Source organism: Pteropus vampyrus, unplaced genomic scaffold, assembly GCF_000151845.1.
Source record: "Pteropus vampyrus isolate Shadow unplaced genomic scaffold, Pvam_2.0 Scaffold7, whole genome shotgun sequence".
NCBI lineage: Eukaryota > Metazoa > Chordata > Mammalia > Chiroptera > Pteropodidae > Pteropus > Pteropus vampyrus.
This window is the reverse complement of record NW_011888788.1, coordinates 1,144,169-1,161,238: the sequence shown is the minus strand read 5'-3', so window position 1 is coordinate 1,161,238 and position 17,070 is coordinate 1,144,169. Positions and strand designations below refer to the sequence as shown.

The 17,070-nt window shown below is 41.7% G+C and overlaps 1 protein-coding gene across 1 annotated transcript in view; it reads left to right on the top strand.

Annotated features, from left to right (window-relative positions):
* CUNH20orf194 (chromosome unknown C20orf194 homolog) overlaps positions 1-17,070 on the top strand; it is a 102,220-nt gene that overhangs the window by 38,924 nt on the left and 46,226 nt on the right. Inside the window, exons 10-19 of the mRNA XM_011369728.2 lie at positions 725-806; positions 1,765-1,801; positions 4,888-4,972; positions 6,167-6,243; positions 7,965-8,009; positions 8,388-8,433; positions 10,682-10,793; positions 11,539-11,609; positions 12,572-12,622; positions 13,197-13,284. Coding sequence (XP_011368030.1) covers positions 725-806; positions 1,765-1,801; positions 4,888-4,972; positions 6,167-6,243; positions 7,965-8,009; positions 8,388-8,433; positions 10,682-10,793; positions 11,539-11,609; positions 12,572-12,622; positions 13,197-13,284 — 694 coding nt within the window. The remainder of the gene's footprint in view (positions 1-724; positions 807-1,764; positions 1,802-4,887; positions 4,973-6,166; positions 6,244-7,964; positions 8,010-8,387; positions 8,434-10,681; positions 10,794-11,538; positions 11,610-12,571; positions 12,623-13,196; positions 13,285-17,070) is intronic.

Genomic DNA, 17,070 nt, shown 5'->3' with positions numbered 1-17,070 from the left:
AATCTTGGAACATTAAGAAGGACAGAAGAACACAATGATAAAACTAGTGCACTACTGAATTGTATACTTCAAAATAGTGAGTTTAGTTCTTGTGGCATGTTTGAGTTTTGCACATGTGTCCTAGGAACCCTGATGAGATGTTGGATTTTCAAAAGAGAAAAGGACACCATTCCACCTCTGTATAAATGGACACTTAAACAAGAAAGAAGAAGAAGAAGAAGAATTTTCTAATCTAGAAAACTTACATTTTCTCTTCTGCAAGGCCTATATATGGAGATGAAATACAAAGGAAAGTGTGGACCCAGGTAGCACCCTCTTTTCCTGAATTTGTAGCTGCCCCACACATCTGCCTATCATGTCAGCCAAAGTTCCCATAGTGAAAGTTTTGGACAGAGTATTAATGGCAGTCAAAATCTAAGCACGTTTTCCCTTCTTTTTCTGCTAAATTCTGAATTCATTCTCATTCTGGGTTGACTAAGTGCCCAATAGCAACTTCATAATGTAACCATGGTTAAGAACACACATGCACTCACACAAGCATATAAGTTACCTTTGGAATAATAACTGTTAAAGGTACTTATTTCCCCTATATCTTTAAAAAATAATAAATCAGGTGTTGGTAAGATAAAATTGATCTCCATTAACTAATACACTTTTTATTTCTTTAGCAGTACACACCTAACTCCCCACTCCTTTTTTGTTTTTATTTTTTTCTGACATCCAGGTAGTACAGTGCGTCTCACCAAAAGGACCCCTTGGTTGTTCAAGAACATACTTTTTTGGAGCTACTCACATTCCTTACTTGGGTAAGTTCCTGTAAGTTGTCATTAACTTAATGAATAATTTATCTCATGAACTAGAAGTGGACTCATGATTTACTACTTTGCTCAGAAGCTCCTGATGCTAAATTTATAGGCCTCCAGCTTCCTCTGATTGCATGTGGAAGGTTGACGTGCTTAATACATTTCTCACTGGATGTATTTCAGGAGGAAAAACTATTGGCTCAACATATATCAGGTCTAACCATGTGTTAGACCGTGTGCTCAGCATCAGAGGGAAGGCAAAGATGAATTAGTCCTAGTTGGAGATAACAGGAGGTGTGGGCTATAGTGGGAGTTCGGATGACTCAGCCAGGTGCCTGCACAATCCTTTTTGTGAGAAAAGTGAAGAAAGGCCATGGCAGGAAGTTACTTATGAACTGGGAACATTTACAGGAGTAAGGGGTACATGCTGCAGGGCCATCCAGAAAGGCCGATGGGGGCTGCCCATGGGGTAATCAGAAGCTGCAGAGATTCAAAGAAACATGAAGAAGACCTCTAGAAAGAATGAATATCTCAGCACTGCTCCACAGTATATTAGAAACCAGGTTTTCTCCTGGATATTGTGATGTGAGCCTGAAAGAAACATGACTTGGGTCAGATAACTAAGGAAATGAAGAAAGAGGCAGAACTGAGCCTGCTTATTTATACTCTTATTTTAAAAAAATTTAAACTAAAGCAAAAACATTCCAGATTCTGTATGTGTCTCTGGGATTTAGTGGTGTTTCCAAGTGGGTTGTCAAATTCAATGTCAGGGAAGGTCCAAGAGGATACTGAGAGAAGCTAGGTTTCATTGTCATTTGTGCTTATACAATATTTAACTTGAAAGAAAGAAAATGTAGTTCTTGACATCTCCTTTGAATTAAATTAAGAAATTATAGCTTCCTTATGAAGTATTTGCATCTCCTGTGATCTTGTCATATTCTTATTAGGTCTTCTTTCACAGGTGATGATAACAAGCTGCCCAAGAAAACTGAACAGATGTAAGTCTTCATTTCTGTTTTATTTCGTTTTCAAAGTTAAATTACTCAGAAGTTGTGGCTGTTCTGTGTACCTCCTGACATCAACAGTGGGTAGGATATCTAGTTTAGGTGAGCAGAACTCTAGTTTCCCAGGAAGTTCCCAGCCCCTGTCTATAAGCTGGGAGTCCAGGCTGGAGACCCTGCCAGCTCTACCATCTGCTGCTCTCTCCAGATCTCGAGACTTCCTGCCTGCACATCCATGCATTTAAATGGCATAACTCTTCTTAATATGTTTTCTGCGTAGTGCATTTTTTATTGGGGGCTTTCCAAAAAAAAAGCATCCTGAAACCCATTGGGAGAATCTTTGTGCAACCCCTTCTGATCTGAAGGGTATTTCCTCTGGATTTGACACTCAGGCTTATGGAACAGAACTAGGATCTGAACTCAGGCTGTGTACCCATAGGAAGGTCCTAGTGTTGACATCTCCTACACAGAGGAAACCAAAGACAGGAAATAAATTCACGAGTGCTTGTGTTGGTCAACTTCGGCTGCCACAACAAAATATCACAGATTGGGTGGCTTAAACAGCAGAACTTCCTTTTCTCACAATTTCGGAGGCTGGAAGTCCAAGATCAAGGTGCTAGCAGGGTTGGTTTCTTGTGAGACCTCTGTCCTTGAGGTGCAGATCACTTCACTGTGTCCTCAGGCAAGAGAGAGATCTCTGGTGTCTCTTCCTCTTATAAAGTAATATAATCACACTACAGAAAACTTGGAAAAGAGAGAAAAGAAAATAAGATCATCCATAATTCCTCCTCTTCGGCACTATGCAATAGTATCTGAATGCGTATCTTCCTGTTTTGTTTTTTAATAATACATTTACGTTCTGTGTAGTTGTAATTATAGTGTATATGCCGTTTTTTCTGTGGGTTTTCCTCACTTTATCAACAAGTCAACCACATTCTCAAATGTTGGTGTGTGTATATATATAGTCTTGTCTTGTACCTGCTTGTGCTTCTATGCCAGCTGTGCTTAGCCACTGTTCTGGGTCCTCATTCTGGACCCTTAAACATTTCACCTAAATGAAATCCACCGGTGCCCAGGCTTTAGGGACTGGTATTAAGGGGTGCTGGGACCCACATCAGGAGATTTTCTGAATCACAGAGCTGGTGGAACTTGGGCATTATGGTGTGTCCCAGTGAAGGCAACACAGTGCCATCCAGGCGCAGAATAGGCCCTTCCCTTGTCATGGATCTCAGACCTTCTGTCCAGGCCATGTTATGAGTCAGTAGCCAGGTGGCTTTGTATTGAGCTCTTGTCTGAAGGCCTGTAGAGGAGAAGGCTAAGCAGAGGTGAGGCCTGACCAGTGTTGCTACTGAGTGATGTTCGAATCAAGCTGGGTGGTAGAGGGAGGAAGGGCGTCTTTATATCTTCGAGTTTGGCCTCTATAAAGCTTCATTCTTAGTGTCAAGATGTGGAGGATTCTGGTTTTACCTGGAATTGGCCAAGTTCATTGGCAGTGTCCCTGCCTGGCCCCTTCCTACCAGGGTGTACCCCTCTGCCATCGCCTGGCCAACAATCTTCAGGGTTTGTTGATCCTTGGAGCTATCATTTGGTTGTGTGTACTTTTTCTGTCCCTTTTTCTTCTGTGCAACTCAAAAATATCTTAACCTACATTGTGGAGGTATGGTGAGGGAGCCAAGGAGGAAGTTGAAGGCGTTAATGTGATGTGGCCCAGTAGAAAAGCACCAGGCTGAGAGCAACCCTGAGTTTTAGTCTGACTAATTTTCTGTGGCCTTGGACAACTTATTCTAAGGCTGGAAGTCCTACTTGCTTCTTCTGTAAGAGAGAAGTTTAGACCAGATAATTTCTGTGTTCCATCCTGCTTTCAAACTCCTGTCACCTTCTTTTACCTGTTATAAAACTCTCAGGCTTAAAAATACACATATTCTTAGATGAGGCTTTATTAGGTTCTTGCCAGGCACCTCCCTTGCCTTTCAGGGCCTTGTGGATGAGCCCCCTCTCCCTATAATTATTCTAAAGCAGTAGTTCTCAACCAAGGGCAATTTTACTGCACCATTCCTACCAGTTGTTCCCTCCTCGACCCCCAGGGATGTTTGGCAATGTGTGGAGACATTGGCTGTGACAACTGGGGTACTACTGGCATTCAATGGCTAGAAGGCAGGGATGCTGCTAAACATTGTATGAACACATGGCACAGATCCCACAACAAAGAATTATCTGACCCAAAATGCTGAGATTGAGAAACCCTTCCCTAAAGGGAACCAGACTTGGATTTTCCAGGGACTTTGGTGGCAGTCCTATTCTGGTAAAGAAAAAAGAACATTCTCCCAGGTGGAAGCCCTGAAAAGGGTTCTGTGGTCAAACACTTCTTTCTTGTCTCTTGTTTTGGAGAGTCACCATGCATTAAAGTATGAGAAATCCTTCAATAAAGAACCTTTTAGAACTTAGTTAAGAAAAGAAAAAAGAAAACGAAAAAAAAAGAACATTCTTATATAGCATAACTTTGGGAAGCAAGAAGTCAGAAAGAGCAAGATTGGAGCGAGGGGCCCCTGCTTTAGGAGGGAAACCTCAGAGGCATTCTCTATTCTCTAAATCAGATAAGCTGCTTAGAAAGTGGAGCCTGTCTTATCCCCAGAGTAATCTCTTTTACCCCCTGAGGTATCCCACCCTGAGGATCTAGTATTAGCCAACCTTTAACAGACATGGGGAGGTTGGTCCTTGGAGAAGCAGGAAGTCTGTATCAAGACACTGAAGGGATTCTGGGTCCTCGAATAGCTGCTCCAGCACATGGAGGGGTCAGGGAGCCCACATAGTTTTCTTATGTTGGATCACAAATAGGAAGGATTGGTCTTTTGAGCAGAATTAAGAAGAGCTGACTTTTCTTATCATGGTTTAACAGAGAAAAGTATAAAGCAGATGGGGCACGTGGCTTTTAAAAGGTTTAGAAATCAATGAGTTCCATTTTTTGCACTTTTCTCATTCTGTTTAAAAAATCAGTTTCATAAGGAATGTCATTTTTGTGCATGCAGCTTTTGATGAAACCTTGTGATGTTGTAGTTAACCCTTATTTTCTGTTTTTAAAGTAGGCTCTTATCTCAGATATATGCTGCTGTTATTGAGGCTGTTTTGGCCGGTATTGCATGTTATGCTAAAACTTCTAATCTAACAAAGGTAATTTAATACCATGTTCCTTTTTTCTTAGAATGTGTTTTAATGTAAAACTTTCTATCTGTCTGGGTGGGGATTTTTTTTTGGTTTTGTTTTTTTGGGGGTGGGCATACCTTGTAGCACTCAGTTTTGTGAGGCCGGGCATCAGTGGAGCTGGCACCAGACAAAGATAACTTTCGAGTGCTGAGCTTTTGCTGCCTGTGTTGCCTGGGACCGAGCTCCTCTTGTCTTATGAGTGACAACTAATCAACACTTCTTTGTAGATATCTGGTGGTGTTATAGAAAAATCATTCTGTAGCATACTATTTTACTTAATAGTTTAATTTTTAAAGGCTTTTAAAGGTTAAAAAAATAATACAGATTATTCTACTGTGAATTTTAATAAAATTAGGTAAGGTTGTTTTGAGCTACATAGTTTGATTTCCGATAATTCAGTGTTTAGAAGGAGAAAAAAAACACAACTAAAGATTAGAAAATCTGACTTGCCTTTCCTAGACAAGCATGTGTGTTCTCGTCCTCTGACCTTTATCTTCCTTGCTGTTTTGCGGTTAACCTGCCCTGCTGAGTTGGATTCCTATATCTGACCCAGTAAGGAGATGAGAAGAGTCGGCTTGATGCCTCCCAATGCCAATAGGACCTTTCCTGAAGGAAGCCATTTGACATTGGAAAGGTTGTGTATGATGTAGATATCAGAGAGACTGTAGCCTAGTCACCAGCTCCTTGCCATCTCCCCTCCTCACTGAACTTGAATTCCTGGTACTGACTTGGGTTCGGTTCCGACCTCAGTTCTCACATCTTTGTTTTTTAACTGATCTTTTGTAACTCTAGGTAGTCAAATATTCTTAGCATTGGGCAGAAACTGAGGGCAATAATCCCCTCCCCCAGGGCCAGGGAAGAGGGGAGGAGAAAACACATTTCCAAACTTCACAGTGGTACCATCCCTGCTGCCTGCAGATCATGGGCAGATCACCTGCCTGAAGGAAGTGTTTCCTGTGAACCCAGCCTGAAGAAAACAGGCGCCTTTTCCCCTTAACACAATGTTTTCACTTTAATCTATTGATGTATACAAAGTAGTCATGTAGAGGGGAGGGGCACAGTGTTCTCCCGGCAGAATGTTAGACGGGCTCTTCCTATAGGTGATGTGCACACTTTCACATGTGAAAGCTAATTGTTGCTGGTTTGTTATTGGTTTTACAGGCCAAGGAGGTAGCTGAGCAGACCCTGGGCTCTGGGTTAGATTCCTTTGAGTTACTGCAGTTTAAGGCAGCCCTACGGTAAGCAATGGCTCATATTTTCTATCAGGTATTTTTTTAATGTTTGTTTTTTAAAGACCTTTTTTTCCCTTGTATATGATATTCCATTTCCCTTTGAGAAATGTTCCAGTGAAATAATGGGATGTATAAGAGAATCATTCATGATCAGGGCTTTGATAGGACAAGGAGCCAAAGATGGAGGAGCCGGATGAGAGTCAGACACATGTCCTGATACTGGAATGGGAGGCAGATCAATACGGGAACTGTTGGAGACTTGACAGACCCAGTGCAGAGGTTAGAAAGGTGAAGCTGAGAATATGAGTGGTGAGATTAATTAGGGTTAGGGGTCCTGGGCATGTGAAGACAGTCACTGCTTAGAAGAGACTTGCCCTGGGTTTTATCTGCCTCTCAGATGATAGAAACCCTGAGCCTAGCTGTGTCTCATGGTCTAGTCACTCTAGATATTTGGCTTCCTGGCAGTCTTTCCATCACACAACTCCTGGTACATCACAGTGATTCTCTATGTGGTCTTTTTTCACAGCTAAACCTTCATGAACCTCATTCATGTAACCCCCTGTCGCATATGGGGACCACTGTTAGCAAAGGAGACAAAAGACATCAGTATTGGGGAGTTTCTTTAAGAACACTTCTGGGATATGCTCTCTAGTGCCTCGACTCCATGCCTCACATTTTCTTATATCTACAGCCCTTGGTAATGAGAAGGAGTATTTAGAAAGATAAGTCAATCAATTGATCTAACAAGAATTCTATTTCTGCAGCCCTAGGTGTGGAGGAAAGAGCCAGATGTCTTTGGTGCAAGGTTTCAGGCTTACTTCAGGTCTCCTTTCCTCTGGGTCTTCTGGATCTTGTCTCCCTGGCCATGAGAGGGGAGGGTGGTTTTGCAGTGACTTGGGTTGTCTTTCTCTGGTGACCTAAGTTTGGGGAAGCTCCTTTACTTTCCAGCTGTGTGACCTTGGACAAGATAGGGAGCTCTCTGTGCATCTGTTTCCTCATCTTTCCACCTCATAGAATGATTGGGCATGTAAATATTAGCCTCTATTTCATTGGGGTCTTCTCTGTTACCATCAAGCATGGCTTATGGCATAGTCATGCCGTTCCTCCTTTCCTCAGGGCCTTCCTTGCCTAGGTCACTCAGCCTTTCCAGGGCAGGCTACCAATCCTAGGTCTCCTAAGCCTGGGAGTACCACCCTAGCTGGAGGAAGGAACCAAGAGAGAACACCAAGCAATGGGAGAGAATCTCCTAGGGCCAGTCTTCCACCTAGAGTGCAACTCCCTTCTCTCCACAAGATCACTTCACTGAGTACCCATAAACTGTGTCAGGTTAACAAATCATTTCCCGAGAAGAACACAGGACCTGGCCTCCACTTGGACCTCAAGGAGGGATGGCAATTTGACCGAAAGGTTATGCAAGAGGAGGAAGATCAGGACAGAATGTCAGGGCTCTGGGGTAGGAGGCCCCAGGCCAGTAGAGGGTCATTCCTAGTCAGTAGTGGGCAACACTCTTGTCACACTGTTCTCTCCTGCTCTGTCCAAGAATCAAGACAGCCCTGAGAATCTATACAGAGGCAGGGACATGACTGGAGTCAGACTGTGACCTCACACTCGGCAAGTGTTCTGTGAGGGCTCAGCACAGGTGCAGTGCAGCAGCAAGTGTCTGGGGAGGGCGCCAGCCCAGTGGTCAGCAAGAGCAAACTGACTTTAGTTTTGTTTTGTGTTTGCAGCTCCAAGATGACTTTTCATATACATGCTGTGAATAATCAGGGAAGGTAAGTATATGTTTGTGGTGCATCCTCATTTGGGCAAATTTTAGAAGCAAAAAGAGAAGAAAGGCTACCTTGTAACTGCTAAGGCGGTGGTCTCACAGTTCCACACTTGGCAGTGGCATCACTCCAGGGCTGGGCATGGGGCTGGCTCTGCTCAGCTGAGATCCTGTTCCCTGAGTGCTTCCCAGTGAAAGACTGAGGGGTGGGGGCAGGGCATAGACCCAGTTCTCTCTAAGTAGCCTATGTGCTAATTCTGCATAACATACAACCCAATATTTTGAAAACCCCTGAGAGAAATTTGGGTCTGTGGGTTGCTGCCAAGTTGAAAAAAAGAACATTGTAAATGCAATGAATGTCTGTCTCATCTCTTTCCTTTTCTAGAATCGTGCCTTTGGACAGTGAAGATAGCTTATACTTTGTGAAGACGGTAAGCACAGCTCTTACAGGTCAGCTGGCAGGAGATGGCTTATCAAGGGACATCTGTAAGGGGTGAGGTAGGAGTGAGGTGGGAGCTTTGGGCAGCCCATTCCTTACCTGAGGAAACTGGTCTATTCTCAGAACTGTTCCACCAGCAGCAGTGGTGGGGCCTGTGCTTTCCAAAGGTGCCCAGGCAGCTGTGCCAGGCCCAATACACCCACACTCCCATGTCTAGGCCCTCGTGAGTCCAGAGTCTTACTAGGGGCTAGGGAGAGACCCCTCTTCCTAAAGTTAGGAAGGCTTCTTCCAAGTGGCTGAGATTTCTCTGACCTCTGGAAATGAGAGCTGAGGACAAGCCTTCTTTAACATAGACCAACCAACAAGTTTTAGTGGTTTCTAAGGGTTCTAAGGCCTGTGTTGATGCCCTTAACAGGAGCCTGTGAAAATAAACAAAAACAAAATACCAGGTGCCTGAGTCTCTAGGGAAGTGGGGTAGTCAGAGCAAAACTTTCTCAACCATGCACTGGGGACACGTTGATGGGCCAGAGGAATCATTTAGAGATACGTTGGTCCCTGGGTGGATTGGCATGGCTTGGGGGAGCTAGATTTTCTATACCAGTTGCTCCAGTACATCCTGACATGAAGAAGATTGGCAAGCAGTGCATGAGAGGATGTTGGACATCTAGCCACTGGTTGCAGTATGTATAGGTACAAGTTATATCTTGTACCTGTAGTCTGTTCTGTGGATACTGCCCGAGCTTTAATTCCATTGAGCTTTTGGTCACTGGGAACTAGGTGGGCAGCTGTGGATGACTCCATGCAAATGTACTCATATGTCATATAATGACTTTTGTATACGAAGGCCCTTTCTCTCCAACTATACGTTATAAGGTTTCCTAAAGATAGGGATCATAATTTATATATTTTCTCTCCCCATGCCACATGTTGGGAAATACATAGCAAGTGTCTAATAAATGCTACATGTATTCTTTTTAATGTTCTCTCTATCCTTCCTTATACCAAATGCCAAATATTAAACCCACAGGATTTGTCTTCCTGATTGACCTGGGAATCAAAGAAATGGGATTTCCACTGTCACTTAAGAGGGACTATGTAGCCCAGGAAGGTTATGTGTCTTTAGATGTTCAAAATTCTTTAGAACAGATTTAGATAAACCTTCTAGCTATCAAGCCTAATTAGAAAATTAATTAAAATATAAAATCCCACCTGTCACTTTTGTATCTTTTATCATGACAACATGGAATATTAGGATTTTAGCTTTTACTGTGATTTCTTCTTTTCAATTACTCTGCTTTTTTTTTTTTTTTTTTTTTTGAGAATTTAGCCATTCTTCCAGGAGCCCTAGGTCTTTTGTCTCTGTCTTGAGGATAGAACTGGGGTCCCTGGGTAGCACAACAGTATGTGAAAATGGACTCTAGTTTCAGGAGCTCTGCACTGACCATTCAGCCATGTCAGGCCGGCAGGGGACAGGACTTGAGAGCACTCATCGTGCTCCCTATACCCAGATCATCATAGTCATCCCAGACCCTGGTTCTGGCTCATACCATTTTCTGCATTTCTGCTAGACGACTCCTGGAATTATTACATTTTCACAAGTTTTGAATGATAAATGAGGGCTTTTTTTTTTACCAGCCATTCAGGAGCTCTGAGTTTCTCCAACTTTTTTTCTAGCCTACTGAAGCCTCTAGTTTTTGTCTTGCCCTTAAAGCTTAAATAGCTTTCTTTTAAATTTCTTAGTCCTGAATGTAGCACTTGAAAGTGTTGACATGTACCCCAAAATATCCATGAAGACACGCATACCAAACAAATGACCACTTTTCCCAACTTGTTCAGAACTTGAGCCCACACCAAAGAGTAGGTCAGAGTATGGACATGCTGAGATGCAAAGAGTATATGAGTGTACAGAAACCTAGAAGAAAAACTTTGAACTCTAAGAGGCTTGAGACTAGTCATGGTTAAGAAGGAAGGCTGTTATGTTGCCTCTTAGGAATGATAAGCAGTTAGAGGGAATCACGTGTCTCTAATCAAGAACTAATTGCTGGGAAGCTTGTGTGATCCTGAAGTCATCTCTTAGCTCTGAGGTGTATTTCAGGATAACCTGAATTTTTCTTACAAACTCTCCAGTATTCTTTTGAAATGCACCTTAAAGCAGTATTTTGTAGTCTGTTTCTTATGGATCTCTCTCCGAAGATTTAAGACTGCCAACTAGTCTAATTCTGTTTTCTAATTTGATACAGGCGCGTATGACCGTCTATGACATTCCTGACTTGCTGGGAGGCAGGGGGTGCTTAGGATCCGTGGTCTTCTCAGAATCATTTTTAACATCTCAGATCTTGGTTAGAGAAAAGGGTAAGTATATATGTTCTTTAGAAAGCAAAGCTTGATTTTTTTTTTTTTTTTGGCAAAATAAACCGTAAACTAAGTCAAAAGATCAGCAGTGAACTTGTGAAAATATTAGAACACTTATGATACATAAAGGGTATATATTCTAATTTATGAAGAGCTCTTACAAATAGTAGGATAAAGACAAACTATCCAAAGGTAAATGGGTAAAAAATATAAATATAAACAGGTAGTTCACAGAAATGGAAAACAAAACAGCTTTATATATATATATTTATATATATATATATATATATATCATATAATCTTCACATATACATATATACGAATATGTACAGCCATACTAGTAATCAAGAAGAAGCAATTTGAAACAATAATTAGATCCATTTTTTTACACAGCATGTTGGCAAAAAATTCTAGAAAATAATATCCAGTGCTGGTATGAACAGCCTTATAATCTTTTGTTTGATTTTTAATGGTCACCTATACTACCTTGATAAAAATTAAAAGTACAGAATAAAAGGACTCATTCCCAGGACTCTTCATTTAAATGTGTGTTTCTGTTAGTGGTAAAAAAATAATAGATTCCCTGTCTCTAGATGAGGAAGTTTTCATTTTCTGAGGGCATCAAACTCTGTGGTAATAAGAGGAGCCCTCTCTTCTGAGAAGGGGAAGGGCTTTAGCCATCTGGTGCCTGCCAGGTGGGCTCAGGTGGTAGGCAGTAACCTCCATGTCTGTGGTCTTCCTACAGATGGCACTGTTACCACAGAAACCAGCTCCATAGTCCTGACAGCCGCCATACCCAGATTCTGCTCCTGGCTGGTTAGTGTCATTCATCACATGAAGTGAATGTAAACATGGGGAGATTGGGGAGGGCATTTGAGGAAGAACCTTTTCATTGGGTCCCTGGTGGGATGTCAGAACCTGAACTAGCTGCAGTTCAGGAATGGAAGTTTTTATCTCAGCTCTTTCTTTTTATACAAATGAATCTAGTTTCTTTAACTCTCTCATAATCTTGGAAAAGTTCTAAAAGAAAGGAACTGAGTTATTTGGGTCTCTGTTAAATTGTGAAAGGAAGAAATTAAGACCCTCATTTTACAGATGAGGAGACTGAGGCTTAGAAATCAGCCAACCTGTCCAAGGTCACACAGATAGAGAAAAATGGATCACGTGGCTCCCTTCCCTGGTCAAAATGGTTGCTACTGAGTTTGTATAGCAGTGTCTGTCTGTGTGTAGAAAGGTCCCTCTTCACTGGTGGGACTTGGTCTGAAACTCCGATGCCTTGGGACACAGAAATTATGACAGCAGTGAGTTGGGTAATGATCTAAGTACCCATTTTAGAAGTTGTTTATATTCTGTTTCTACAGTTCTGACATGGGTAGGGAAGAGCAAGAGTTATCCTCTAACATGAACATGTTTAAATGAGAACACACTCAAAATATTTTAATATGTTTTCTCTCCTTTGTCCCTAAAAATAGTTGTTTTCTCTGAAGTGAAATGTAAGTGGAGACTAACATATTCTCTCCACATATCACAGGCTCATTTAGTTGGACTTCAGGTCCCAATGAGAGAGCCCATCATAGCCTTGGACTCTGAGCCTTTATGACCAGCAGCTAACTCTGGTCATAAAGGAAAAGCTGTCAGGACCTGAGAGACTGGATTTGGCAGAGAGATTGCCCAGTCTCCTGGAAATATTTGAACACAGAGGTGGTGGCAGGAGCGACACCTAGCCGAGTTTTGCCTTTAAAATAGTAACTGAAAATCTGTACTCCTTTTGGACACAGGTAGAAGATAATGAAGTAAAATTGTCTGAGAAAACACAGCAAACAGTGAAGGTAAGCAACCTTCTTATTCTTAATGTTAATGTCATGTCAAAATGAAACAATTTATAAAGATAATTTAACATCTCATCTTATGGCTAATCTAAAGGATCTGTACCTCTTTGTCTCAATTCCTGTTTGCATTCTTCCCCTTCTCAGCAGAGCTCTAGAAATAACCATTTATGGGGTATACAATGAGAAGGATTCTTTCTGCCATTTAGACCTTTTGGGTGTGTGTGAGTGCACGCATGCATGCATGCGTGCATGATCTCCCAGTACTAGTAAAAGCAGGTCTCAGACTGGCGTAGACAGAGCTGAGAGGTCAAAGCTTTAGGCCATGGAGAGCTGCCTCCAGTGAATAACAGTCCACTGGAACATGAACAAACATTGCAGGCTTTGGTTATCAGGGAGAACCTTACATTCTTTTTCTCAGCACAAGTCAAGTGCCAAAGGCAGTAGAAGAAGTAGGGTATATCTGAGGCTGACTCAGCAGCTTTTGTACATACACAAACAGGGGCAGACTTTAGATTCTGTGAATATTTATGCTGTAAATCATCTGCTCTGTTTTTGTTTGTTTTTTTTTTTCAAGGAGGATGAGTGTTTCCTGGGCACTTTTCTAACAGGAGGAGAAGGTGCATATCTTTATTCCAGCAATCTACAGTCCTGGCCTGAGGAAGGTGAGCTATGTCTGGGTCCCTCTTTTGCTTGAGTGTTGTGATTAAAATAATACATCTGATATTTGAAAAGACTTGGTGTAGAATTGTTTTCTTATAATTTTTCTCCTTTGATCCACTCATTTTTCAGGCGAGGAAACCCGTGCAAGGAAGGGCTGGCCCCGGAACTGTACCTGGTCCTCTTGTTGCTGCCTGAGAATTGCTCTCAGAAAGGGCTAGAGTCCAGGCAGGACTTGATTGGATTCATCTTTAAATGTAGATCTCATAAGGCCAAAGTCAAGGCATCAGCCAGACCAGGCTTATCCAGATTATTGGCAGACTCCAGTTTTTTCAGGTTATAGGAGTGAGGTTCCTGTTTTGTTACTGGCTGTGATCCAGGAGCACTCTTAGCGCTGCCTCCCAGTGATCTGTGCCCTTTGACTCCCTCCATCTCAGCAACAGACAATCTCCCTTGCGTTGTTGAATCTCTTGCATACTTCTAATTTCTCCAAATTCCTCTTCTGCTACCAGCCAGAGAAAACTCTACTTACAAAAGCCTTCTGTGATTAGAGAAGGCCCACTCAGATAATTTTTCTCTTGCCCTATAAGGTTACACGAACACAGGAGTAACATCAGGGATGAAGATTATTGGGGCCATCTCAAATTTCTGCCAACCACAGTCTACCTACTGGCTCCCACAATTCATGTCTCTCCCATGTGCAAAATACTAGTCACCCCCTCTCAAGGGCCTCTTCCCATAAGGGTAACTGTTCAAAGTCCTAAATCTCATCAGATCAAAAATCAAAAATCTCATCATCAAGATCATCTCAATAAGGTGTTGATGAAGCTCTGGACTGTAATCTGCTGTACTGCTCCTGAACAAAATTCCTCTCCATGTGTGGACTTGTGAAACTAAAGAGACAAGTTACCTGCCCCAGCCCTCCCAACACACAAGATGAGACTAGCATAGGATAACAGTGACAGACATGCAGGTTCAAAAAGGGGGGGCATAGAAGATAAAAAGGAGTCATCGTTCCAAGGTCTCGCATGAATTCCATGGAGATTTGTGCTCCTTTTTGGTTTCCTCAAAATAATATTTTCTTATGAGTCCTATTGAATATAGAACTTTTATTTCCCTGTTGAATGTAGTCATTTTGTGAAGGAAGAATTGTGACTTAATGCACAAATTCCTCAACCTCCACTAAGCAAAGTGCACAGCCAGGAATTTCTGAAGCCTTGTTAGTCACACTCTTGAGAGCTTAGATTTTTCAGACTTTCTTAGTTCCTGAGAGAAATGTAGTTTGAATTAGGAGATGGTTTTATGAGGCAGGAAAATTCAGTAGGAGCAGAGAATTTAAACAGAAATCTCCTTTGGCTGTGTATTAAACAGTTTACCACTTTGAGACTCAGATAAATTTTATGGGACTTGAAGTTTATGCCACTTGGGGCTCTCTTAAGGAAAAATAACACAAAATGATTAAGGCTCTTAGGGCCTTCAAAGAGGGCTTAGGCAGGTGGAGGTCCTGAAGCTTAAGTGTCATTAGTGTCTTGGTGAATCTGCCTCTTCTTGAGACTGATGAGTTTGAAATTTATCTGTTCCCATTCTCTGAAGGCATTTAAAAATGAGCTCTTCAACATGCATTATTTTGATCAGTCTTTATATCCTAGCCCCATAAAAGGTAAAAACTTGCCTGAGATCTATAGTGCAAGTTAATGGTAGCATCTGGAGGGTAGTCCAGGTCTTCTGATTTTCAGTTCAAGGATGGCCCAACAAACTACATGTAGGTAAGGCAACTAGTAATTCCCTTCTCTCGAAATGCTTCCAGCTGTGGAACCTTTTTCCTTCCCAGTTAGTGACTTCTATCAATAAGACTTGTTGTATAGTTCCTGTTCATTCATGTCCTTCATGTGCCCTTCTCGTCCCTACCCTGCTGACCTTGGTCAGGAAGGCTGCCCAGTACCTAATCCTCAGGAGCCCACTTTAGAGTTTTACCATATACGCCTGCCTCCCTAAACAGTGTCTTGTTTTTTAGTGTAATCCAAATAGAGTCATACTCTGTGTTCTTCTGGGACTTGCTTTTTTCCCTCCTAAGATTTATCCAGATTGTTGTATGTAGCCCTATAGTTCATTCACTTTCATGGCTCCATAGGATTCCTTTATATGAAAATGTGCCGATTTATCCTTTTGACTCTTAATAGACATTTGGGTTGTTTACAGTTTTTTGCTCTTGGAGACAGCACTGTCATGAACATTCTTGTACATGTCTCCTGGTGTATGTAGCACCAGGAAGATGCCTTACAATGTATCTTTCTTGCTGTATTAAGTAACAAAATTCAACTGAGTAAATTTGAAGATCTAATTGACTTTATTAAGTGATTCATGAATTGGGCAGCATCCCATCTAGCAACTATGATGAGTTGTACAAAATGGAAGGTTGTTATAGGCAGAAAGAAGATGAGACTAAAAAGTTAAAAGAATGGATTATTTCAGGCAAAGACACCTTCCCTTAGCAGAAGGCAGATTACCTCACTAGTGTTGATCAGAAATTCCAGACTGGTTTAAAATTCTACTCCTGAAAGAGGCTGAAACTGCAATTAGATTATTAAGTTTTGGTATGGTGATGTGGTTTAGCAAAAGTGACTCCATTTTGGGTTTGTTGTTTCTTTTTCACAGCATGTAAAAAACACAATTGCCGTCTTTTATCTCGGTCAGATGATTTTCCTGTTACATTTCTGGCTAGTTGCACCAGTCAGCTTTGAAATCTCTGGCTAGTTGGTATGTTGGCCTTCCCTGAATGTTTGCCACTTTGATTGCTATCGTTTTTGACATCCCTAGGTATAGGATTTTCTGTGCTTTGCCCAAATAAAGTCAGCCCCTCCAGCAGGCCTGCCCTTCTCCCTCATAAGACCACAGAGCTCTGGGGGGTTATAGATCATGAGAATAGCCCCATGCTAAAACACCACAGATGTCCACTTTTCCTATCAAACGTTAGTAGAATTTCTCAAATTGCTTCTCAGTTTTGTTGTATAACCTTTGTCCATTTCCTAGCTTTTGAATAGTTATCTTTAACAATTAGTCCAGTTTTGTTGCTGTTTCCCTGGGAGATGATTTGCCAAAGTCCTCACAGCCATTTCAGAGGTCCCAACCCTCAGGACTTTGAAAGGTATTTTCACTTGGTAAGGAATTTTAGATTGACAGCTTCTTTCTTTTGGTGCTTTAAAGATGTTGCTCCACTCTGCTGTATTCTAGCTTACATTGTTTCTAAGCAGAAATCTACTGCCATCTTTATCTTTGTTCCTTTCTGCACATAGTTTTTTTCTCCACTCCAGATTTTCTTTCTTTCTAGCACAGATTTTAAGCAATTTGATTTTTATGTGATGTGGTTTAAATGCTGTGGTTTTCTTCATGTTGCTTGTGCTTGGGATTCGGTTAGCTTTTCGATCAATGGATTGATAGTTTTCAAATTCGGAAAATTTTTGGCCATTATTTCCTTAGTCTGGACTCCAGGTCCTTCTATTTGGCTGCCTGAAATTGTCCCACAGCTTCCTGATGTTCTGTACAATTATTTTCAGTCGTTTTTCTCTTTGTGTTTTATTTTGCATAGTTTTTATTTTTATGTATTCTAATTTGCTAACTATCATTGTTGTTAAATTAACATTTGTTAAGTGGAACACAGGGTGCCAAGTTCAACAGAAGACCACGGAAAGAAATTGAAATAGAGAAATTTAATACTCACAGGTCCCGGAGGAAGTACACAGCATGCCTTGAAGGGCCACACAGGGAGGGCAAGGTAGAGTGCAGGCAGAGAG